The 25,777-nt window shown below is 40.4% G+C and overlaps 1 protein-coding gene across 1 annotated transcript; it reads right to left on the bottom strand.

The window, feature by feature from the left end:
- Window positions 1-4,217: 4,217 nt before the first annotated feature.
- hyal4 (hyaluronidase 4) lies at window positions 4,218-25,693 on the bottom strand. The gene is made up of 8 exons (XM_079808784.1): window positions 25,589-25,693; window positions 16,317-17,308; window positions 15,806-15,895; window positions 15,089-15,534; window positions 10,716-10,750; window positions 9,149-10,080; window positions 7,836-7,925; window positions 4,218-5,726 (listed from the first exon to the last, which is right to left on the bottom strand). Exons 2-8 carry the CDS (start codon window positions 17,268-17,270, stop codon window positions 5,427-5,429), a joined length of 2,847 nt encoding a protein of 948 aa, XP_079664910.1. The 5' UTR covers window positions 17,271-17,308; window positions 25,589-25,693; the 3' UTR covers window positions 4,218-5,426.
- Window positions 25,694-25,777: the final 84 nt, after the last annotated feature.

The raw sequence follows: 25,777 nt of genomic DNA, 5'->3' as shown, positions 1-25,777 counted from the left end.
GGAGTCAGAAGCATCTGAGGTCGCTTCGTGCCATTCACATCCCAGGTGTGCTGAACCAGACAGCCGACAAGCTCTCTCGTCAGTGTCCACTTCCGGGAGAGTGGCGACTCCACCCCCGGAGCGTCCAGCTGATATGGGACCTTTTCGGAGCCGCACAGGTAGACCTGTTTGCCACTCCGGACTCGTCCCATTGCCAGTGGTACTATTCCCTGAACGGGAGTACCCTCGGCACAGATGCACTGGCGCACAGCTGGCCCCGGGACCTACGCAAATATACGTTTCCCCCAGTGAGCCTTCTAGCACAGACTCTGTGCAAGGTCAGGGAGGACGAGGAGCAGGTCTTGCTAGTTGCGCCCTACTGGCCCAACCGGACCTGGTTCCCCGAACTTACACTCCTCGCGACAGCTCCACCCTGGCCGATTCCCCTGAGGAAGGACCTTCTTTCTCAGGGAGGGGGCACTCTATGGCACCTGCGTCCAGACCTCTGGAAACTCCATGTCTGGTCCCTGGACGGGACGCGGAGGTTCTAGGTGGCCTGCCACAGGCAGTGGTAGACACCATCACTTCAGCTCTACGAGGCGCCTCTATGCCCTGAAGTGGAACCTGTTCGTTGAGTGGTGTTCTTCTCGCCAGAAGACCCCCGGAAGTGTTCGATTAATGTTGTGCTTTCTTTCCTACAAGATGGGTTGGAGCGAAGGCTGTCTCCCTCCACCCTGAAAGTGTACGTCGCAGCAATAGCGGCGTATCACGATGTAGTTGAAGGTAAATCCTTAGGGAAGCACGACTTAATCGTCAGGTTCCTCAGAGGTGCGAGGAGACTAAATCCTCCTCGTTCTATCTCGCTACCCTCTTGGGACTTAGCCCTGGTGCTCAGAGCACTTCAGGGCCCTCCTTTTGAGCCTTTGCAGTCCGTTGAGTTAAAAATCCTGTCTATGAAGACGGTACTCCTGACTGCATTGGCCTCAATCAAGAGGGTGGGGGACGCTTCGGTCAACAAATCGTGCCTAGAATTCGGGCCCGGTAACTCTCACGTCATCCTGAGACCCCGGCCCGGATACGTGCCCAAGGTTCCTACCACTCCCTTTCGGGACCAGGTGGTAAACCTGCAAGCGCTGCCCTCGGAGGAGGCAGACCCAGCCCTGGCTTTGTTATGTCCCGTCCTCGCTCTTCGCGCTTACGTTGACCGGACACAAAGCTTTAGAACCTCAGAGCAGCTCTTCGTCTGTTATGGAGGCCAGCAGAAGGGAAAGGCTGTCTCCAAGCAGAGGTTAGCCCACTGGATAGTGGATGCTATCGTCTTTAGCGTACCAATCGCAAGACGTGCCTTGCCCGTTCGGGTTGCGAGCGCACTCCACAAGGAGTGTTGCCTCCTCATTGGGCGCTGGCTCAAGGCGCCTCGCTGACAGACATCTGTAGAGCTGCGGGCTGGGCGACACCTAACACGTTCGCTAGATTCTATAGCCTCCGTGTGGAGCCGGTTTCTTCCCGTGTACTCACCTCCAACGGCCGGTAGACGTGAAGTGCCCGTTCCTGTGTCGGCTTGCTACGCCACTCCCGCCTATGGCCGGATTTGTGCGTTTATCTTCTCCAGTTGTGTTCCCCAGAAATGGTGAACCCTGTCGAGCTCCTCCGTCACCCCTTCGGTGTCAGACGTTGCAGCTGTCTGACGCCAGGCCTGCACCCGTATGCTTGTGGAACGTGTGTGTAGGCTGGGTTCCATATGTGTTGGTCCCCTCACGGCGACCCCATATGTGTATTTCCACGGTACCTGCTACCCTACTCGGCTAGCCCCGTGTCTTTCCCTTGTCAGAGCCCCGCTCTGTCGTCTCTGGGTGTGTTCTTTCCCCCCTGGGACCAGGTTGGATCCACCCCAGAGACTGCCATATGTTGCACTACCCTGATAGGTTAGTCCTAATGAGTATTCCACCTATCCTCCCTTGGAGGACGTGGCTCCGCAGCGTTCCATCTCCCTGAGCACGCTTCCCAGCGTTATCCAGTAGTCACGCAGAGTGGGTCTTGCAGGAACAGCAGTGACTGACCTTCCCTGCCGGGAGCCCTGACTCCCACTCCAACATAGGAGTGGTCCAGTGAGCTCAGGCAGGGCGCTGGAAGGGCCAGCATCTCTGGCGTGTTGGTAGGGATCCCAATTCGTCGGTCAGTTCCGACGTACGTCGAACGTGACCGACTGAAAGGGAACGTCTCGGTTACGTATGTAACCCTCGTTCCCTGAAGGAGGGAACGGAGACGTACGTCCCGTCGCCAGGCGCTGTGCTTCCGCTGAAGGGCCGAGTCACTTATTCGGCTCCTCAGTTGGAAAAGCAATATGCTGTACTCCACTTCCGTGTTTATACCCGCGGTGCGGGGCGGTGCGTGGACCGCATGCCAATACAATTGGCTCGTTTCTAATACACCTGAAGTAGACTGGTCTCTGAAGACAGATCCCAATTCGTCGGTCAGTTCCGACGTACGTCTCCGTTCCCTCCTTCAGGTTACATACGTAACCGAGACGTTACAGTGTCTAAATCATATAATTAAAATGGGAAAGCTGGCAAAATAATATAAAATGTTTCATAGATAAATAAAATGTGTAAATGATTGTCTTGACACACCCAATTTCACTACTAATGAGCTGATAACCTTAATCAGGTGTGTTTGATTGAGGAGACAGTGTTGGTGGACCTCCAGGAATGTGGTTGGTAACCACTATCCTAATTGTTTACATTTTGCATAAAGTATAATGGCTGTCATCGTTCAAACTATTAATGCAAGGTTCATCCAAATTGTATTTAATGTAAAGCTCCAATAAAATTAAGATAATTATTCACTCACAAATAAATCTCTCAATGAGTAAAATTGTCTCTATTATTATAGAGATTATATATATTATATTATAATAGATTATATATATATATTATTAATTATTCAGTAATATACACATTATGTACAGTTGTGCTCAAAATTATTCATACCCTTTGTAAATATGATCAAAGGAGGCTGTGAACAAATCTGCATTGTTAATCCTGATTAATTATTAATAATTATTAATTCATGATTCATTGTGAGCAGTGTGTATTAGAGAAAACATTTATTTCATAATGAGATTATTATTATTAGTATTATTATTAACCATTTAAAATTCTTATTCTCCAATAAACGGTTGGATTTTTGTAACTTTTTAAAATAAAAGATCAAAATGATGAACAAAGCAGATTTATTTTCACAGCCTTCTTTGGTCATATTTACAAAGGGTATGAATAATTCTGAGCACAACTGTATGACTTCAAAGAATCTAACAATCCTGGATCATCTCAAATCATCAACTGTAAACACTGATGATTAATCCACGTACGAAAAACAAACCTTGTTTACCCGTAGATTATGATGTTAATCCTGTCTGACTGTGTAGTGTCATTTTAAAATAATGCTTCCAGAGCCGTCCAACTGTCAGTCTCCAGCGTTGCAGGCTCATGGACATGTGTTAAAAAAAATATTGGTGAAACTCTGCAAAAAATAAACCTATATATAATTTACTCATTACTACATGTGACAGCAGTGTTTATAGCACCTTAAAAAGTAATTTACTTTACCTAATGTCACTCCAGTCATGTATGACTTTTTGTTTCATGGAACAACACCAGCTGTGAGCTGTCGACAAAGCCCTTAAGACCACAGTCGAAGTAAAAGTTGTAACAATTTATCAATTTACCCCCCCCCCCCTTTTAATATCTAAATAATAGCCAAGTGAAATCAGCATTACAATGTTTCCAATATGCTTCTAATTTATTATCTCCCTTTTATAGTGCTGCAGCTGCTCACCAAGGCTCTCTCAATTTAAAATGGACACACTATCCCTGACATCACTGCCTATCACTGTTTTATTGTGTATGGGGATGTTCATGTTGATTTTGAGTGATGTTGATTATTTTGTTGCTTACTCTTGTGTGCATGAAGCTGAAACTATTCTTTACACTCTTGCTTTCAAAATCACCCCCACCCCCTTTATTGTTCCTGCTTTAAAACTATTTCCCCAGTTTATTATTATTTATTAATATTTTTAATGCTGTAACAAGACCTTGTTATGTTGTTCCATTTGTTCCTGTTTTGATAAAACTTTTTAAAAATGAATTGCTATTGTATTGGCGTCTTACCCAAGAGATTACAACCCAAAAATGTGTATGCAATGGTAAAAAAACACAAATATTTACACTCTTACCTGACTGCCTCTTTTTTATTTCTTTTTTTCCCCCCAGTGAGCTGAATACAGAAGTGTTTTGCCACTTATTAATGTGGTGCAGCTGTTTGAACACTAGACCTGGTTAGTGTCTTACATCATATTATACAGATGGATATTATACAGTTAATTTTGTAATTCTGGGAACATTCTCTTTAGGTTATAAAAATAAAACCCAAAAATAACCAACAGGGAACGTTCTCTTTATGTTATAAAATTAACCCAAAAAATAACCTTCTGGGAACGTTCTCTTAATGTTATAAAATTAACCCAAAAAAATTACCTACAGGGAACGATCTGGGAACGTTCTCTTTATGTTTTAAAATTACCCCAAAAAATAACCTACAGGGAACGTTCTCCTTAGGTTGTAAAATTATCTGGGAACGTTCTCTTTAGGTTAAAAAAGGGAACCAATAGAGAACGTTCTCAGAACGTTCTTATTTGGTTCCCCAAAAAATAACCAAACGGGAACCATATGGGAACGTTAGGGGAACATTCTGTGTTTACTGGGCTGATACAACCATACATCTGATCACGACTGCAATGACACGATGGATGGAAAGACAATGAATGATGCAAGTTAATAAATAAACTGACAATTCAAAGAAGAATGGGCAAAAAAGTAACTGCTTTATTCATTGTGTTAAACTGATGTATGTCATTTGTTCAGAGAATGCTCTTAAATGTATTGCAAATATCCGCATTTCTCCCCTCGTTTTGTCAGTTTGTTGTTTTAAAGGGTTAGATTTTTAAAATGCTTAAGGTGCCCTCAACTTTTTTCTCTCCGTGGTCATATTTTTATATTCATGTGCCTGTAGTGTGTTGTGGGTCTGTGTTTTATTGTCTCTCCATAGCATCATTTTGTGGGATTTTGCAAACCTGTATTAACTCTAGTGTGGAGTTTTTCTACAATATTCACTCGTGACAGTAAAACAGGGTATTCTAGTCAATCTACTGCAGTATTTCCTCTCAATAAGTAGAAAATGTGGTTAACAGACACCCTGTCATGAATAGGGGAAAAAAATACCGTCATATACCGTGAAACCGATATAATTTAGAAAAATACAGTGATATACATTTTTGGTCATACTGCCCAGCACTACAGCTGCTGACATGTATCTGTTAGGTTATATAAAAAAATTATAAAGTAGTGTGTAAATGAATTACTCTTTCCAAATACACTAAATTTGCCTGCTTATTCTATTGTAGCTGTGCACTTCCTGTCTGCATAGCACTGACAGGTAAATTTATTTTCCCAGTAAGTGAAGTCACCTGGGGAAGGGCTACCTGTTACCACATATTTCCCATCTTTCCTACTGATTTGGTGGCTTTCTGAACTAATGTGGAGGTAATCATCCGAGTTGTAGTTTTTTCGGACACAACGTCCATTGCCTTGACAGAGATTTTTGCTGCATAAATGGGCCGCAGAGGTGACATTGGCGATATAGGGGTTTAAAGTGTCAGATAGGTATGTAGACAAGGCTTCACAAGAGGTCTGAAAGGAATAAGAAGCATTCAAAATATTAAATTTCACACAAAATTAAAATGTATTCATGCTCATGTTGTCCAAAAACATAACATTTTCTTTCTACCATGGGTCAAGTACTATTAAGCTCTAGAAATGACAACATCGTACCATTTAAAGTATCAAAAAGTGGTCCATATAACTAATATATTCCAATTTCCAAGTATTTTGAATTCATATGATATATTTATGTGCAGACCATAACTGAATAATCTACTGAAAAAAAATTCTGAGCTTTTAAATCTAATATGTGTTCGTGTACAATATATATGGTTATTCACGGCATGCCACATTTCATGTTAAAAAAACCATAAAGCATTCTGGAATTTTCTTTTTGGCAAAATTGCAAATTGACAAAACAGTAGCTTATATGAGGTAAGAGATCAGTGACACACAAGCATTATGGATTTAGTGACTTTAGTGACTATGGATTTTAGTGATTCAGAGGTGTTAACAATTCCGCTCAGTGCTCAAAGCGTCACATTTTTTACATTTCAGTACCGACTTGGTACCGAAGTCTGTACTTTTGACAACACTAATATCAACTTTGTAAGGTATGTCAGTATATTTCCAAATGAGCAATAGGATGGACCAATACCAAATCAATATACACTAGCTGATGATATAGAGCGAGATCCGATTACAAATACATAATCCGTGTAGGCTTGCTACGATAGTCGGTGTTGCCGGTGTTCAGACTCAACACCGCTTACATCCCTTGCCCACCGTGGCACCGCCTCACCGGCGTTTTTTTTTAAAATTTCATCCTAATAAAATGATTCAGTTCAGTTAGAGAACAGACAATACAAATTAAAACTGAACGTGTCTGCTTAATAAAGCATGACCCGACCGTGAGTCTCGGCAGGAGTCATTCATCAGATTTCATTCATCATAGAGTGAGGAGCTGGCTGAGATGATCGCGGAAGATTTGGTTTCAAAGCGAAACGTAAAAGCGCCTATTTAAGGGAGTTTGTCATTTGTTTTGTTGTTGTGTTTTTCATATAAAATAATAGGCTAATGAACCCACAATTCAAGCAACCCGCCACCGAATTGGAGCTAATTCAAAACCGAAAGTAAAATGTGCACGGCCGCACAGAGCGCGCATTGTTTCCTTTCGTCTGTGACTCCGTCTCCGAGTCTGACACTCTGAGATGACATAATTTTTGCCGCGCGCACCCTCGCGCTCGTTCGTTCGGACCATGGTGCGGACGCGTCGAGTATAAACAAGGGTTCACGGACGAATTGTCATTCATTCATGGCGTGCGTCTCACACATAGACCGATCAATGCCTGGTTAGGTTAGATAGAATTGGTGATTTACAAGCCCTCGCCGGTGATACCGGTATTACCTGTGTTGTCACACGTCGATTAACCGGTGGGGAAAGTTCCTCACCGTCACATCCCTAAATCCGAGTCGTCTTAAACTTTAAGACATGCTTTATATTAAGCAACTAACTATTAAGCATAGAGTTTAAAGCAACCAAGTCTCCATTAAATGTTACAGACTTCACTGAACGAGCAAGTGTGCCAAACAGACACAATAGAATGGGAGCACAATAATTCTAAATAAAATATTTTGCATAAAGCGAGGTGTATATAGGTCTCTGGGTCTAAAACTGTCAATGGTGTCAAACCAAACCTGGCCATGTAGCATCTTGATTTGCCATTTTCAAACAGATGCAAACATGATTGTGATGTGAGAGCATTTTTTAGCTCAATAGACCCGGCCTCCGTAATAGCAGCAAGAATATTGCACAGAACATCATATTTAGTGTTTTACAGAAGAAAGAAAATAATATGGCTTTGGAACAACATAGAACAGGGGTGTCCAATCCTGCTCCTGGATGGATTGCTCACAGTCCTGCAGAGTTCAGCTACAACCCCAATTAAACAAACCTGAACCAGCTAATCAAAGTCTACTAGAAATTTCCTGGCAGGTGTGTTGTTGAGGCAAGTTAGAGCTAAACTTTGCAGGACAGTGGCCCTCCAGAACAGAGTTTGGACACCCCCCGAAATAGAACAACCATTTTTGGGTGAACTGTCCATTTAAATTAAATTAAATTTAAAATTAGAAAATTACCTTGTCATTGTAATCAGCACTAGCCCCCCACAGCACAGCCCCAGAAGCCCCCAGAGCTGCACTCTCACCTATACTGCTAACTAAGTCAATCTAGAGAGAAACAGACAGCATATTAAAGCAAAAAACCTATGTGGCCTAGACAAGGGTGTCCAGTCCTGCTCCTGGAGAGTCACTATCCTGCAGAGTTTTGCTGCAAGTGTGTTTGAGCAATTTGGAGCTAGATTCTGCAAGACATTGACCCTCCAGGAACAGGTTTAAAGGTCCCGTTCTTCGTGTTTTTTTGAAGCTTTGATTGTGTTTACAGTGTGCAATATAACATGTGTTCATGTTTCGCGTGTAAAAAAACACAGTATTTTTCACACAATGTACTTATCTGTGTACCGCTGTTTTCACTGTCCTAAAAACGGCTGGTGATTTCCTCTTTCTATGAAGTCCCTCCTTCAGAAATACGTAACGAGTTCTGATTGTGCCAGCGCTTACCGTGTTGTAATTCGACCGCAGCTTAGCGCACGTGCCAGCAGTTCCTGTGTTGTGATTCGACAGCAGCTTAGCGCATGTTGGAAAGGTCACGCCTCTTAACGGAGAGATGTATGCGTTCAATAATCTCTACAGCGTCCCTGGGAAAGCCAAACAAAGGTGATTTGACTCCTGGATGAAAATAACAGCGTCTCGACGACATGGCGATAAACACACTCAACGCAACAGTTCCTTTTCTCCACGCGACACGTCCGCTTCTCCACGTGGGACAGCAACAAGACCGCGCCCCCTTTTTCGCGTTTCTTTGTGGGCGGAGGTAAGTCTGTTCTACTGCTCTACTGACGTAATTAAAGAAGGAAGTACCAGGATGTAGTCCAAGCCAGCCGTTCGCTGTAGGCTTTGAAAGGGAACTTCTGTTAAATAAAATATCTCGCTTGGCATTGAACTTTGAGCTTTATAATTTTACAGGTATTATTTATGCTCTAACAGCAACATTACACACTAACTAAAGTTTGAACAATGGGATCATGCGGAATGGGACCTTTAAACACCCTTGTCCTAGACCAGGGATGGGCAACTTTGGACCTGGAGGGTCACTGTCCTGCAGAGTTTAGTTCCAAACCTGATTAAAAAAAAACCTCACCTGCCTGTAGCTTTCTATTAATCCTGAAGACAGTGATTAGCTTGTTCAGGTGTGTTTTATTAGGATTGGAGCTAAACTCTGCAGGACCTTGGCCCTTAAGGACTGAAGTTGCCCATCCCTGTCCTAGACTATTCCATAGTACCATAGTTGCCAACTCAATGGTCTATAACAACAAGTAGTCTCCATACTGTACCTCATTCATGTAAAGCTCCTTTTGGTCTCTTAAGAGAGGCCGTAGGTAGATGTAGACCGGTGCAGTGTGGCGGTGTTTTGGCAGGGCTGCCACTCTCATTGCCTCTTGCATCTGGTGACGTACAAACAGTGCAGCACTCTTGCTTCCACTCACGGAGACCGGCAGGTATGCTGAGGGGTAAAGGGCAGTGCTAACCTCCCACAGCCACAGCAGCTCGTTGTTCAACTGTTTTGTGTTCTCTGAACAAGTACCTGTATAATTTGCCTTCTCAAAGTCATAGTTATAGCAGTCTGGGAACAAGTAGTAGCCCCATAGGTACCAAGGTCGATGATAGATTCCCACCTTCAGAGTCTCCTCCATGAAACATCTGGCTTCTTTCTGGAATTGTTTTTTGGCTTCGCTGCTTGCTTGTTGCAAGTTGAGAGAAGCGTTCTGCTCGAGGGTGTAGTTGATGGACAGTTCTTTATACATCTCCTTGACGTCCAAATTCTGGTCAAATATTGGAAGCCACTCTTCCCAATCCATGACAGCCAGACCAGCGGTTGAGTCCAGAATGTAATGGGTAAACTCTTCCTTAGCTTTTTCCAAACTAGCAGACAGGTTGCCCCTTTGTGGGATGCCACCGTTATACTCCTTCAAGGAGTGGAGGTCTACATAGGGGTAAAGCCCAAGTCGATTTTTGTAGAACAGGGTCAGGGATTGATTGCGCACCTTGGAAGGTGTGGTGACCACTTGGAACATCGATAAATCTAGAGGGATCTTCAATTGTTGGCATTTGGAAATAGGAGCATTCCATAACAGCACAAAAGGCCTATGGAAGAGAGGTGCTGCTGTTGGTAGAGGAGATGATGATGTGTTAAGATGCCCAAATGTCATGAAGAGAATGGTGTAAAAGGGTAACCGTTGTTTCCTGTGGACTTCCATCTGAATACCTTGATTGAGAACAAAAATGTCAGTTTTAATGATATTTTGAAATGAGTGAAACGTTTGTGCTATAGTAGCTTATATGATTGTTTTGGCACAGCACTTGAAATATAATGTTGCACTTTATTTTACAGTATGTGGCTGAGCACTTTCAATGCTTTTCCGACATAAATACAGAGTAATGTTAAGGTAACAACATGGGTTAAGGTTAGGCAAGGCAAGGCAAGGCAAGTTTATTTGTATAGCACATTTCATACACAGTGGCAATTCAAAGTGCTTTACACAGAAATGAAGTTAAAATAGTTATAAGTGAATAAAATAAAAATATATATAGTATAATAGTTATAATAGGAATTAAAAGGAAATTAAAAGGAAATAAAAATAAAGATGAAATCCCCTATCTGGGGTTAGGTTCAGAGTTAGTACCTAGTTATTACCCAGTTGCTACAATAAGTACATAGTATGAACTATGAAACAGGACTGGAAAATAAAGTGCTACCAAATTAATTTGACCAAACTATCTTTGCTAGAACAATATGGCGAGCAGGTGCATTTTTAAAATGCTATGAGACGCCTTTATTATTAAAATGCATGTAATTAAATGGTGGTTTAGTTTGAGATTTAGAAATAATGAGTGTCTTACCGAGGGAAATGGGTCTCTCTTGTACCAAAATGTAGCTTGCTCAGGTTCCTGTTAAATATTAACAGGGGTCAATGTTTAAAAAACACAAGACTATGCATGTATGTAACTGGAAAAGGATTAGTGTAAACGTTCAATATGTTCTTGGGCTACAAAAAAATTGAAATCAATCTTGGAGACTCTTGGTGATACAATTTTGGATTTACCTGGAGTTTTGAAGCATATCAAAACCTCATCCCAACTGTAATGTTGGCCTGGACAGCTTGCTATTATCAATGGCAAAATGAATTCCTAAGGTTTTTCAGGAAAATGTAATGCCATCTGTCTGCCGGTTGAAGCTTGAAGTTGCTACTTGGTAATACAACCGGACAATGAACCAAAAATTCATTTTCCACCCTGCACTGTGAGTAATAAAGGCATAAAAATGTAAGCAGATTTTGTTTGTAAATTGAGGTACAGGTAAATTGGTTGCAATCCCTGTGCATTCAAAGAAAATTGTGACAATAAAAAAGACCAGGTTACAATCCTTTATTTGCAGTGCATCAAGAATCAAGCAACATTTGTCTTCGAGTATTTGGTTAATTGTATTGCTTAATGTAAAATAAAATAAAAATCAAGTAATTAATTACACATTGCATATAAGACTTTGAGATGAAAAAAGAGCTCTATGGAAATAGAAATATTGGACACTGGCAAAGTTTAGCACTGAGGTAAAAAAGACACTTTGACAAATATAGAAGGCTCTGATAATAGTGTCCCATACAAACGACTGTCTATATACATTAGAGAAATGTATATTGGGTGAAAATAGTGACAAAACATGGTCCAATTATCCTTCAACCTGAAATTGGACATGCAATACTATGTGTAGACATCTAGTTTCTAAAAAATTGCAGATTCTGCTAATTGAAAGTATTCAAAGTACTGAAAGATTGAGGTATATACCTTTCTTTTTTTCAGTATCAATCATTCTGGCCTCATTCAGACAAGAACAAAAAAGACAGGAGCACAATTTAACATACAATCATAATGAGTTTTCACCTACCACAGCATTCTGTAGTTGAACAAATGCAAACGTACATGTGTAAATGCATAATCTTTGGTTTAACACACATTTCAGGAATTTGAGGGACAACAAAATAAAATAATACAAAGAGATTTTTTTGTAATTCAATTTAACTAGCTTCAATTCTGGTTGTGTCCACTGAGTTTTCTCATCATTAATCTGATGAGTACAATGATTTATTCTATTGTGCAATATCGATAAAAGCTTAAAAGTATGATGAATGATATAATGATTAATTGTTTGTTTCATATAATGGTATAATGACATTTGTCATATGTTGGCATTTGTACTGTATTTGATGAATTTGTGTATTCTATCTGTATTTCTTTTTTTGAAAATATAATTATAAATTGATGCACATAATATTTTATGACTATATCCAATAGGCTAAGGATTATTTTGCTCCACTAGCACTAAGTCACTTCAAATAATGTCTATAACCTATATTATGTTTAGCGATTTGGTATGTAGCTATTTTGACAGATATACTATTTGGCCAGTTTAGATTATAAAGCCACGTGTATATCATATGTCGATCTTGCCTAATTTTAAGTACGTTTTGAATAGCCAGCGCTCCCTGACTTTGAAGTACTCTGACAGCAGCATTGTTGTTAGAGATAAACTTGCTATATGTCACGGGAAGCATCTTGGTGTCAGTGCTTTGTAAAAACCTTTCCTGTCAGAAAACATTGACAAATTCATTCATCCAGAACAGTTATTAGAATCTATTCAGCCTGAAGTTTGTGCAAACAAGGCTTGCATCTCGTCTACATTATCACACAGCACCATTGTAACGATTATCATTCATGTCATTCAAGTCATGATGTGCCATCAAGCGGTGCTTTGACCACTTTTTCTTAAAGGTGAAGTGTATTTTTTTTAAATTAAAATATTTTAATATGAGATAGGAGAAAAAACAACTATCAGTTTGATTCCTCTTCGAAAAGTGTAAACTAGTGGTCAACCATTATATCGCCAAGGCTGGTATTTGGTATTTTTTAGTTATTGGCTGATTTTTCAAAGTTTTTCTGTTTGGCCGATAAGTGTTATAAGCCTGTCTGATGAACTTTTATTTTGACAGCGTTGAGAACGCCAGTGCCTGAACGCAGACACATAGGAGCTCCTGTTCTGTCTGCATTAGGCTGGCCACACGCTTGAAGAATTGGGCCGATTTGCAACCCCCAGCGATCCCGTTTCGCTTCTCGCAAATGACTTTTTGTCTAAAAAATCCTTGATTGTGTGGTGTCATTATGATTATTTTACTGCTCTCAATCGTCTCAGAGCCTGCACGATTCCAAATCTAACCCTAGCCCAACTCTTGATCGGGCGATCGGATTGATACCCGCGATAGCCAATGAGAGTGAGCACGCTTCACCAAACGGATGTAGCGTGCTTCTATAGCTGAAACTTGGCAGCCACAAACATGCCATGAAGGTGGAGTATTTATTTCTCTTTTTTCTCCGTTGTTTCCCGTAAAACAAAACTCACACCAGGAAAACCACCTGACAATGTCGATCGCCCTCCATTTGTTTTTCTTCTCAAGTAAAAAAAGTAAAGCTAAACAGAATTTCATTAAGTTATGAAATTTCATTAACAAGTTACAATGTTTTCATGGTACAATAACTGTTAGCCTACTGTTTTTATGAGTGCTTGACACAAAAATCATAAACGTACGATATGATTCAATATCGATTCATGTTAAAGGAAAAAATACCAAAAAAAACCGAGCCTTGTTAGCTATTATTATTATTAAAGGCTAAAATTAGAAACTAACAAAATAATTGTTATCTCAGACATGTAAATCTGCTTTGTGTGCACAATTACTAAGTTTCTCAATGCCGCCAAAACATCTTTGTGATTGTCGCTCAGCTGGGAGGGAAATGTGATTGGCCCAATCAAGAGGTTGCAGGTCTTCATTGGTTTAATTACAACCCATACCTTGTCAATACGTGTGTTTGACTTAATGCCCCGCTGACCAGACCGAAATGGCGCATGACATCAAAATACGGTAAGAGTGACTTGAAAGCACAGCTTGATGTCTCATCATGTAATTTCATTGCGGTATGTATTATTTTGTATCTTTATCCCTGATGATATATTTATTAGCCACTCTGCTCTCTAAGATTGTTATTGCCCATCAAAAATCCATATTGGCTGACCACTAGTGTAACACTCTAAAAAATGCTGGGTTAAAAATAACCCAAGTTGGGTTGAAAATGGACTAACCCAGCAATTGGGTTGTTTTAACCAAGCGATTGGGTTGTTTTAAGCAAACATTTAACCCAACCGCTGGGTTAGTCCATTTTCAACCCAAACATTGGCTCTAGTTTTTTCAAAACCTTTCTCTGTTTGTTTTTGAATCCATCCAGCCCAACACAATAACAGGGGCTTAAAGGGTTAGTTCACCCAAAAATGAAAATTCTGTCATTAATTACTTACCCTCATGTCGTTCGACACCCGTCAGACCTCCGTTCATCTTCGGAACAGAAATTAAGATATTTTAGTTGAAATCTGATGCCTCTGAAAGGCCTCCATTGGCTCAATGGCACTCTACACTCTCAAGACCCTTAAAAGGTACTAAAGACGTCGTTACAAAGTCCATCTCACTACAGTGGTTCTAAAATAACTTTATGAATCGGCGACAATAGTTTTTGTGCGCAAAAAACCCTAAATAACGACTTACATAGTGATGACGATTTCAAAACAAAGCATCATGAAGCTTCGAAGCGTTATGAATCACTGAGTCGATTCAGCGGTTTAAATCGCCAAATTTCAGCAGTTTGGCGGTTTGACACGCGATCCGAATCATCATTCGGCTCAGTGATTCATAACGCTTCGAAGCTTCATGATGCTTTGTTTTGAATTCGTCATCACTATAGAAGTCGTTATTTAGGGTTTTTTTGCGCACAAAAACTATTGTCGCCGATTCATAAAGTTATTTTAGAACCACTGTAGTGAGATGGACTTTGTAACGACGTCTTTAGTACCTTTTAAGGGTCTTTAGAGTGTAGAGTGCCATTGAGCCAATGGAGGCCTTTCAGAGGCATCAGATTTCAACTAAAATATCTTAATTTCTGTTCTGAAGATGAACGGAGGTCTGACGGGTGTCGAACGACATGAGGGTAAGTAATTAATGACAGAATTTTCATTTTTGGGTGAACTAACCCTTTAACCAATGGTGTGAGCCACCTGTTTGATTGACCAATCACAGACGTGTTTGGGAAACATATAAAATGATTATTGTTCCACCTGATGATGCCAGTGTTGCACAAATTACACACTTCACATCTAAATACAACTGAAGTTCAACAAAAGGAGTAGAGCAGTGAGGATCAAGGCTTTTTGTAAAGGCACAGCAGTATCCCTTATGTCTTTGTGGTCCTCCGGTTTGTTCGGATTCTCCTCGTCCACGTCCTCTTTTATCATGTTGTCCTCTTCGGTCTCCTCTTGCTCTATGCTGTCGCAGCGGTCTCCCTTGTACCCCTGGTAACAGTGACAGCGGAACCTGTCGGACAGCAACTGGCGCTCGTGCTGAGAGTGCCATCCGGTTACGGTGAAGGTGCCATTACGGTTGGATCGGATCTGATAGCTGCCGCGGCTCAGGTGCAGGTAGTGTGGTGCCTGTGGGTCTCGACGGACACAGCGCCCATTGGACTGACACAGGAGGTCACTACAGACTTCTGCTGCCCGGGTAACATTAGTAATGTACTGACCCAGTCTATAGTTCAGAAATGCCTTCACTTTGGAACAATTGTGCTGAGGGGACAAAGGAATATTCAGGAAGTTAAAACTGTGGCATTGAACTGCAGGGAACTTGGTGTAAAGTTAGCTGTCAATACATGTTTATTAATGCATTCTCTATTGAACCAGAAATCAATGTGAATACAACATGGGATCGCACTCACAATGATTAATTAAATCTGTCTCTTTTCGTAAAAGTGCAGTAGACATTTTCGAATGTTTTAATGTCATGGACCCCCAAATTTGACATACCATATATATGAAACGGTGTTAAAAAAAAACGTACCCTTGAGGAAGTGAGGTTAAGATCCCCCCAAATGACAAAACCTGCAGCTCCCAAAGCAGCGCTTTCTCCAATCGTATGTATCAAGTCCTTCTGTAAAATGAAAATAAATGTGTATATAACATAATTAGAATGTAAGTTCACTGCCACAGTTTCTTAAAGCATGAAATTGCTTTACAGAAATGATTATAACAAGTTTAAATTTAGTCATAGTGAAGGGAGTGATAGTCAAACCCAGCATATCCTTTATATTCTCTATTTATTCTGTTGGACCACAAGAGGGAGCTCTTGATTTCAAACTCCATAACAGTTTGTGTGTAGAGACAAGCAAAATGGGATAGAAACAATGTTATTATAACAATTTGTTTAATAATTGATTTTGAATATAACAGAATTTGAATTGTCACAGAGATTCTTCTTTGGTAATGTTTACTGTAAGATAAAACTGGTTTGAGGACTTGTGTCCCAACGTACTTCTTGATTTTTCCATTTTTCATTGAATATATGCTCTTACCTGAGTCAGAAAAGCCATGGCCTCGTCTCTGTACCCCAGGCGTGTGTAGACGTATGTAGGCAGTTCATATGGCAATGAGGTAAGGGAGGCCAGTCGCAGTGACTCCAGTACCCTGTTCTGCGAGAAGTGCAGGTTGCGAATGCTGTCTGTGTGGCCCTTGCGTATAGCGAGGGCTGGGAAAAGGGCAGTGCTGCTGTTCCACAGCCAAAACAGCTCGTCATTACGGAGCCCCTCCTGTAGGGGGCATGTGCCGCTGTAGTTGTGTACATGTACATTGTAATTGTGACAATCAGGGTAGAGATAAAAACCCCAGAGGCCATGCGGACGAGTTTGTGTACCGAGCTGCAACGTGCCCTGCATGAACTCCATGGCGCTCTTCTCGAAGCGCAAGCGTGCCAGCTCCTCCACCTGTTCATCAGTCACATTAAGGTAGGCCTGTGCAATCAGCTCGCGTGAACGCTGTCGGTAAATGTCTTTCTTGTGCCAGTTCCGATCCCACTGTGGCCTCCAGAACTCCCAGTCGATCACGGCCAGGCCACGGAAGTCTTCCGAAGGGATGAAGTGCGCTATGTCTTTTCTGGCTTTTTGAAGATGTGCTTCAAGACTGCTGTTCTGAGGTAGGCCTCCGTTGATGGGAACCTCTTGCTCATTGTAGAAAGGGTAGTAACCCAGCCGGTTGGCATAAAAGATGGTGACATTCTGGCCCGTGTGGACGGCTCGTGGACTGCCGCTGATGTGGAAAATATCAAGGCTGACGTTGATATTGTACTTCAGAGTACACATATCCAGCGGAGCATTCCAGGCTGCCAGGAAAGGCTTGCGGCCCACCAGAGGCAGCTTTGCAGGTTTCTGGCAAAGGGCAGAATGGACCAGGATCAACAGCCAGGAACAGATGATGGCACAGGCTACGGGCACAGTGTGGTGTTGCAAGGCCCCGCAGGGCACACCGGGCATTCTGCTACGTGACTCAGCCCAAGCAACTGTCAATCATCCTGTGAGGGACAAAAAAATAAATAAAGTGACAAGACCGTCTGAGGTAACCTAACAGAGTTGGCAGTTTTACAGTGTTATTTATAAATGTACATTTAGCAGATGCTTCTATTCAAGGCCACTTGCATTTCATTCAAGCTAGATATTTTATCAGGTCATGCAGGAATTGAAACCATGAACTTGTCGTTGCTTGTGTCATGTCCTACTATTAGCTACTGATAGCTCTTAAGTTAAACAGTAGCTTAAAGTCAATATGAAATGGCATTTACAACAAGATATTGTATCTATTGTAAATTGTTTCATGAAACTGGGTGTTGTATACCAGAATTGAGCCAAACCTGAATGCGAGATAGCTAAAACAATGCCTAAATAGCTTTTTGGTTAACATTAGACATTGCATCTGGGATGATTTATTGGACAAGTCATTTTAGAGGTAGAGCAAGTTATTACATTTTGACTTAAGATTACAGAGACAATTAATTTTCTTAAGAATAACATGCACTGATGAATTGTTTGCAGTCTCAATGGTGCAAACTTTGACAATTTATTCTTGGCAAGTGTGGTAAGCAGCAGGGGCGCAACTACCCAGTGCCAGAGGGGTATGCAGCAACAACTTTGGCGCCCCCCATTTATAAAGAAACTAAAAGAAAGAAAAGAATCTGAATTTTTATAATGATTCCAAGTAGGGACCGGTTCTCGATGCCCAATACTAACAATGCTACCAAACATTCTAGAGCGCTCTTTAGTTCCTACTAAATTGTAACATGGCGTGCCTTTCACTTGCCCATTTATCTAGTATTGATGGTCATTGCAAAAACTGTCATGCAGATCAGCTGAGGATGGGAACCGATGATGGTGAATTTAAATTTTACTGTAACTGTAATCATAGCCGCGAGCGAGATGATTGACAGGACGATAGCGGAGGCACAAGCGCAAGATCACTTTTGTTAATAACAAAAAACACAAACCACAAACTGAGGGTTCCCTGTTTTAAAAGGGAATTTCCAAATATCTTTTATTTATTTGTTATAATTCGGGTATAGCTATTTTGTCATCCGTCTTATTAATTTTTTAACAAAAGTTTAATATACGCAAGTTTTTTTACTGTACTATTTTATTGTTGTTGTATTTTCATTAAAAATAGGCTAATAACAAACATAAAAATTTGTTTGAAAGTAATTAAAGAGGAAATTATGAGTTAAGCAATATCATACCAGCAAGAGTGCTATTTTCCAGAGTAGCCTATATCAGCACGATTGTAAAATGCGATATTAATTTTATACAACAGTTCAATAAACAACAAGTTGTCATTTTTTACAGTTTTGCTCTATTTTTCCAACAAAAATAGATTCAAAAAAAGTATAGGTTTCGTTCTCGAATAATTCACCGTGTTTGAATAGGTTAGATCGAATTAGTTGAATGATTTTAGAATCCACTCACGCCGCCAACTATACTGGCAGTTTATGGTTTCATAGGCCTTGAATTATTTCATATTTCTATAATTTAAATATTATACTTAGAACATTAATCTAAAAGTCTCATTACATTATTTAGGCAATTGTAATTACTGTGTAAGTGGATTTTGATAAATGGTAAGATGGATTTTGTTGATACTGATTTCATTTAATTCTTATAACAGCCATAGTGTATCGTGGTAAATAGTGTAATGATTTAAAAAGATGGTCAACAATATGTAACTTTACTTTATAAGAGGTGTGCCCTAAAAAGTAAACATGCAATTTTTAGAACACCAAGGAAAGAGCACGTTAGTCTGTTTGGATACTTCAAACACAAGTTTGCACAGTCTGTTTGGTTTACCTGTTTAGCCTAGGCTACACGTTAATAACGTGCGACTGTGCGACTTGTCCGACTCATAGCGCGCGTCCTCGACGCGTGATTTACCATATAAGCGCGCGTTCTTAACATCCGCTCTGGGGTCACGCAAAAATAGCAAATCACACGTCATGCTTTTTAATATAAAAACCCATGGGAAATGCGTTTCCCTTGACCCCAAAGCGCAGAACACATTTTTGTGGTAAATCACGCATCAAGGATGCGCGTTTTGCTGTCAAATTGCACGCTTTTGACGTGTCAATGAGCAATCAGACGCCCGCCCAAGCGTATATGAACACTTTGGCTTGCCACCGGCGCCAGGCGCGCCCACTCGCGATATTCCATTATTATCCAAAATTCTATTATGGAATCTTATGAGGGCGCCTACTCTAGCCTGTTAGTCCTCTAAAATGTTATATAATATTGAGGAAATACAGAAACTATTTAGAAACGCACAACAGCAGCTACATATAGAAAATACAAACAAACAAAAATAATTCATACCATCGCTTTGGCGCCCCCAAGGTGCTGCGCCCCTATGCGCCGCATATAGCGCATACCCACTTTTTGCGCCACTGGTAAGCAGGGCAGGGCCGAGAGCTGCGGGAACGGAGCAAGACCAGTGGTGCGAGTGCTAATGAGGAGGAGTGACGACAGTGCAAGGCTGAATCCGAATCGCCCCCTAAACCCTCATTCACTCTTCCCTAGGTTAGTCCACTAATACAGTCCACTTGAAGGAGTGAATGAAAACGAGAGAGCGAATTCGGACAGCCGTTGTGTGTACATCGGATGTACACTCGTTACTGTGGTGCAATGTGAATGAGTGCAGCCAATAAAGTCCACTATGTTTTCGGACACAGCTACAAGTGGCTGTCCCTTCAAATAATGCCCTATTTGAGGGTATAGGGGGCGAATATGGATTCAGCCCAAGACTCGGGACCGGTGTGGCGCTCAGGTGACGCTCATTAGCACCCACGCCACCGGCCTAGCTTCATTCCCACGGCTCACGGCCCAGCACTTTATTTGACTGAATGTAAAATAAAATGGGGTTAAAATTCAGTAGCTGAAATTGTGAAGATTTTGCAACTGAATGAACATATAGACAGTCAAGAATTAAAGCTTTTTGCTACTGACACAGGAGATAATGGCAAAGGTGTTTATTTTTAAGATGGACGTGAAGCCCTGAGTCTTGAGCCAAGACAAATGTGCAAAGTAGGGAGAGGTCAAGCATAAACATAACATTTTGTGCTTCAGCTTGGTTTGATTATGAGTCAAATGTTACTTTGGGGGTTGCAGTCATCAGTCAAACCAGCAGTTAACCACAAGGGTAATGGCCAAATCCAGCCACATACTCTCACCAGTGTGGCGCCCACATAGCCATAATCATAGCTTCCCTCGCCAGATGCCCTATCTGCATGCTAGAGCATTACAAGACAAAGACAAAAAAAAAGGTAAAGGGTATGAATTTCATGGCATTAGATGTAAACAAATTTCAAACCTAGTAGCGTCTGACAAAAAAATATGTTTCTAACAACTAACTTTCGCTTTTTTGTGCCATACAATGACTTTTAACCAGCCTGTGTCAAGGTGGATTTTAATAGATATATGAAGTCAGATTTATACCAGTGTTTATACCAGTAAATAGTATGTAAGTACAGCTTTATTTATATAGCACCTTTTAAAAACAGTGTTTACAAAGTGCTTTACAACTATAAAATAAATCAAAGCCCTAGTGAACAAATAGTTTTGAGACACTTTTTACAAGTGCAAGCATAGTGAGTCAATTGCTAGAAGGTTGTCAGGAAGAGAGCTCCATAGCTTGGGACTGAAATGACTAAAAGCTGACTCGCCAAATTTGAGTTTTGTTATAATTAACAAGTTACTGTTGGATTTTTTGGAGCAATCTTGCTGGAGTATATTTGTTCAACAACTTAGAAAGGCATATTAGGGAGGTAACAAAGACATTTAAAAACTAATAAGAGGATCTTGAATTCTATTCTGAATCATACTAGCACCCAGTGAAAGGATCTGAGTAATGTGATTTTTAATTTTAGAGCAAGTTAGCGTTTGTGCAACTGCATTCTGAACTCTTTGTAAGTGTTTAAAATATCTTTTTGGTAACCCAGCAAAAACGCCAGTGCAGAAGTCAAGTCTAGATGTAACAAATGCATGAACAAGTTTCTCATTGTCAGAAGGGGAGTGAATATCACGTACTTTGGAGATGTTTCCAAGGTGATAATATGCTGTTTAGTAACATTGCTGATATGTTTTTTTTTAACTGAGGTCACTGTCAAACATGATTCCTAAGTTCTTGACCTGATTTTCTGGCTTTTAGTGATAGTGAGTCAAGATATGGAGCATAGATGTTCTCTGTGCATCATAACCGATACAAGAACCCCTGTCTAATCTTTGTTTAGCTGCAGAATGTTCTGTAACATCCACAATTTTATGCTGACTATGCAGACTATCCAGTAGGGTGGAAATTGAATTGTGGGCATCTGATGCAAGTGAAAGATAGAGTTGTCATCTGCATACTGGTGAAAGGAAATATTGTACTGATTAATGACACCAGCTAAAGGAAGCATGTATAGGTTAAATAATAGAGGACCCAAAATTTAGCCTTGAGGAACACCATTAGAAATGACGTAACGCCTGGTAGTTTAGGTATCCAGTGTGACAGTATTTCCTGCTGCTTAAAGGGTCATGAAACCCTAAACAAAATGTTCTGAGATTTGAACAGAGGTGTTGAGCATAATTGAAGACAATGTTAGCATTAATTAACAATGTTAGTTAATTATTTTGCTTTTTTTCGTCTACCGGGTTTAAAATCTACATTCTGTCCACGTCGCAGTGCACTATAATACTTCGATTACATGTCAGTGTCTCATGATTATTCATGAGACTGAGTTTTTTATCCTATGAAAAGACCCTGTCTCTTATTTATTCATGACACCACGTGGTGCTTTCCAATGACAGACATCTGAAACTGAGATTGCATAGTTTAGAGAGGCGTTCATGGGTCTCAAGTGTTTGTTTCCATGGTGCATGGCTTTCCCTGCGATGCTGACAGGGCATTGAAACTGTTTGTGTGCAAGCATTTTTCTTGAGAAGTGAATGTTTTGTCGTTTAAAAACCTTTATAATGATCATGTTGGCTGATAAAGCGCGATGGGCGCTGCCATATTAGTTCGTACCACAATTCAAAGAATCGGATCTGCCAGATTTACAACACGTCAATTTATCCATTTCTCAAAATACATGAAAGTAAGTGGCCGGTAAAGTGGGAGAAGAATAAAGTAAACTTTGTAGTTACTTACACAATGTGTATAATTGAAAGGATTGTTCCATAGACACCAGTGTGTATTTTACAAACGGTGTATTTAAATGTCTAAAACCTCAAATAGAACACTGAATAGTTGTGATTAAATGACAAGCACTGAGTGCACCCGTTTCTGGCTCAGCTCCAGCCAAATCGCGAAAGCACATTTGAATTTAGCAGTTGATCATTTAGCAGGATGCTCTGAACGTTCTAATCACACCGGTGTGATCGCATGTTTCAAAGGGTTAATCAAATATATGTAACAGGGCATTCAGTTACCTCTTCCTCTCCTGCCTTGCCCTGCCACACCCACTCCCATCCCTACTTCTCACAGCCATCCACACCCAAGTTGCATTTTTCAAAAAGATTGTGGGGTAGACTTGAGCTGAAATAGGGGGGTTTCATCCTTTGCTGGATCCTGGTCTTAGAATGGTTCAGACCCTACTTAGAGTATCCAGGTTTAGTTCATCACATACATTTTGAACATGTCCCACTAATGTTTAAGAGGCACAGCGTGCCCAGATCCTTCTATGTGATAATTTTTAACAGTATGTCAATTGCTCTATTATTTAAAACATAAAAACCATTGTACAATGTGCTTGTTGTCTTTACAATAAATCCCACATCATTTGATATTTTGGCATATCATACAATGGCATTCATTTATTTCCAAGAGTACCTCAAGTGTCCAAAAATCTTAGGACCACTGTATGTAAAGTACAGTATCCGAAACCTCTCATCTGGCTTTAGTTATTACAGTGTGGATGTTATAAAATTTAAACATTATGTTTAAATAAAAGCCTCCAAGTTTGTTAAAAGATATTACAGGATGTTCTTTAGTACCAGATAATCAGGAGTCTCTGATTTCTCAGAGTAAGGCATGGGATCAATCACTAGTAACTATGGCAGTAACACATGCATTGAAAGGTTATTAATGCCAGTCATGTGAAAAATCAGAGGTTGAAAAATGAGGTATGGCATGGAATGTTGCGGATAAAGGCAAATTGTGGAGCCCCGTGGTGGTTGTTATTGAGTGGAAAGAGCCTGGCTGAGAGCGCTTTAGCTCCTTTTTCCCCTAGGACTGGCGGCGGGCCCGTGCCATGAGGGGGAAGAATTAAACCACTTCCTGCATAATAAGACCTCTGCTTTGCAGTGAGCTTCACAGATGATCTTCATGGTATTTGTACATGAAATACCTTCACACAATGATAACTTATTAAAGGCTTAAAATACTGTAATCCAGAATGGACTTGTGTGTGACAAAAAGTTTGTTTGTTTTTTTTAAATGGAGAGGATGAAGGATCTCACAATTGATTATGCCTAAGGATGCGAGAAAATTCAAGTGGGGGGAATGAATAAAATTTTCCATGAAGCTTTACGGTTAGCCATCATTGAAAACATTGGGGTATGGAGAATTGAAGTGATTGTGCCTGTATTTTATTTATCTTTGAGCTTCCTCAAACCCTCAGCCCTCTCTGGCAATAATTAAGATACATGTGGCTTAGTGAGAGTGGTTTTTACAGAAACCTTTCAGGCGACAGCTTCAGAGAAACCACAAAAGGCATGGAGTCGACCTGATGCTAGGATTTCGATGCGACTTCATTCAGTCATATCCAAATGTAAATTTGATCCAAATTGGAAACATAAATATGGCCAAGCCAGATTTACAACAGGAGACAGAGAGGTTTCTCGAATCGCCATAAAGAAACCTCAGGGCTCCTCAGAAGATGTGTGGTTTAATCGGTTGTTTGCCTCAAATGAAATGAGATGATGTTCTTCTGTGTCATTGCAGATATTTTCCATTTGATCTTTCCTCAAAGTCATTGGAATCCGAAGTTCACAGATAAGAGATTTAATTTGGTAATTTATTGCTGCATTTGATGCTCGAATGGTAGACAAAACCTTAAAAAGGGAATCTTAATCATGGTGGAACCCAAACAGAGTTATACGTAAGGTTAATCTGAGGACGTGTTTTGCTTTGAGGTGGATTGTGTTCTCTTAGGTAGTAAGGATAATGAGTGATCTCTTGAAGATCAAAGAATCCTATTTCGGGCACTGCTGACACAATAAGCTACTTCTGAAACTAAAGCTACTTTTAAGTAATGCTGACAGTGAAATGGTATAATGACACAATGTTTTCAGTTTCACCATATGCCACACGCTGTTTTCACAATGATCATGGGCTCCTGGAAAACTTTGACGTTAGATGCTGTCAGTTTCTCCAGCATCGCTAGCCGTCACCCAAGAGAAGCTCTTTATCCAGAAGTATGTAATCTCATCTTTAAACCCTCCAAAATATTTACAGAGCCACTGTTCAAAGACCTCAGCGGTGCCACGGCACATTTCCTGACAGTAAACTTTAAATTAAACCCTTTGAGGAACGCATATATTTGGAATGAGCTAATTAGGTTTTCTTTGATTTGATTTCCTTTGCGGAGAGGTCTTGCCCTGCCACTTTAAAATTCAAAAAAAGTCACAACAGTGTAACAGTGGAAATTTGATATTAAGTGTTTTTATGCTATATTAAAATGTGTATGTAAAAAGTATAATCATTTTTACATTCGTTTACGATTACATTTAATATATCATGAAATTAGTAGTTAATATTTACATTTAAGTGAGCATTAGATGATGGCAAAGTTAATGTAAAAATAAATAAAATGACCATGAACAATTAAATATCCAATAGAGATACATTTTAAAATTCTCTAATATCAGCTGATGGTACCCATTTATTGTCCGTCCCTATATAAAGTTCTTTGAACCACGTGTAAACATCTTTGTCTCTAGTTGAGTATCAAAAAGAGGGCAAACATTGCTCTTTGACATCTTTGGTATGTTGCCAAGACACTTTTAAAAAATGTATATCGCTTCACAGGTTAACACAAAGCATGTGGATACATTCGTTCAAAAGCATTTACTGAAGTCTGAATACAAAGAATGTTCAGAAAAGAAAACGGTGAATTATAGTTGACTCAGAACAAAAGACAACAATTTTAGAAATGCTATAAGAAGATGGAATGTGCCTACTTTCGTCATGCGCTTTGTTTTTAGAGCATGCTGATGTCAACAGGTCCACGTGAAGTGTGTATATATAATATATTGAGTCACAGTAATTAGAGGTCACTCACCTGTAGATCCCACGCCGCTGCCGCTGCCTCAGTCACATACGGCTGACGATTCACTACACACACCTCTCTGCATCTACAGTACACTAGCATAGTTTTTCTCTGTCTGCTAAAAAGCCTACCCACAGCGTACTTATATACACAGCGAAGAGAGAGAGACAGAGAGTTTCCTGAGAGGGAGGAGAAAACAAC

The sequence above is a fragment of the Gobio gobio genome (assembly GCF_949357685.1).
Source record: "Gobio gobio genome assembly, chromosome: 25".
Lineage (NCBI taxonomy): Eukaryota > Metazoa > Chordata > Actinopteri > Cypriniformes > Gobionidae > Gobio > Gobio gobio.
Note: the sequence above shows the minus strand (reverse complement) of the source record. Positions and strands in the feature narration are given on the sequence as shown.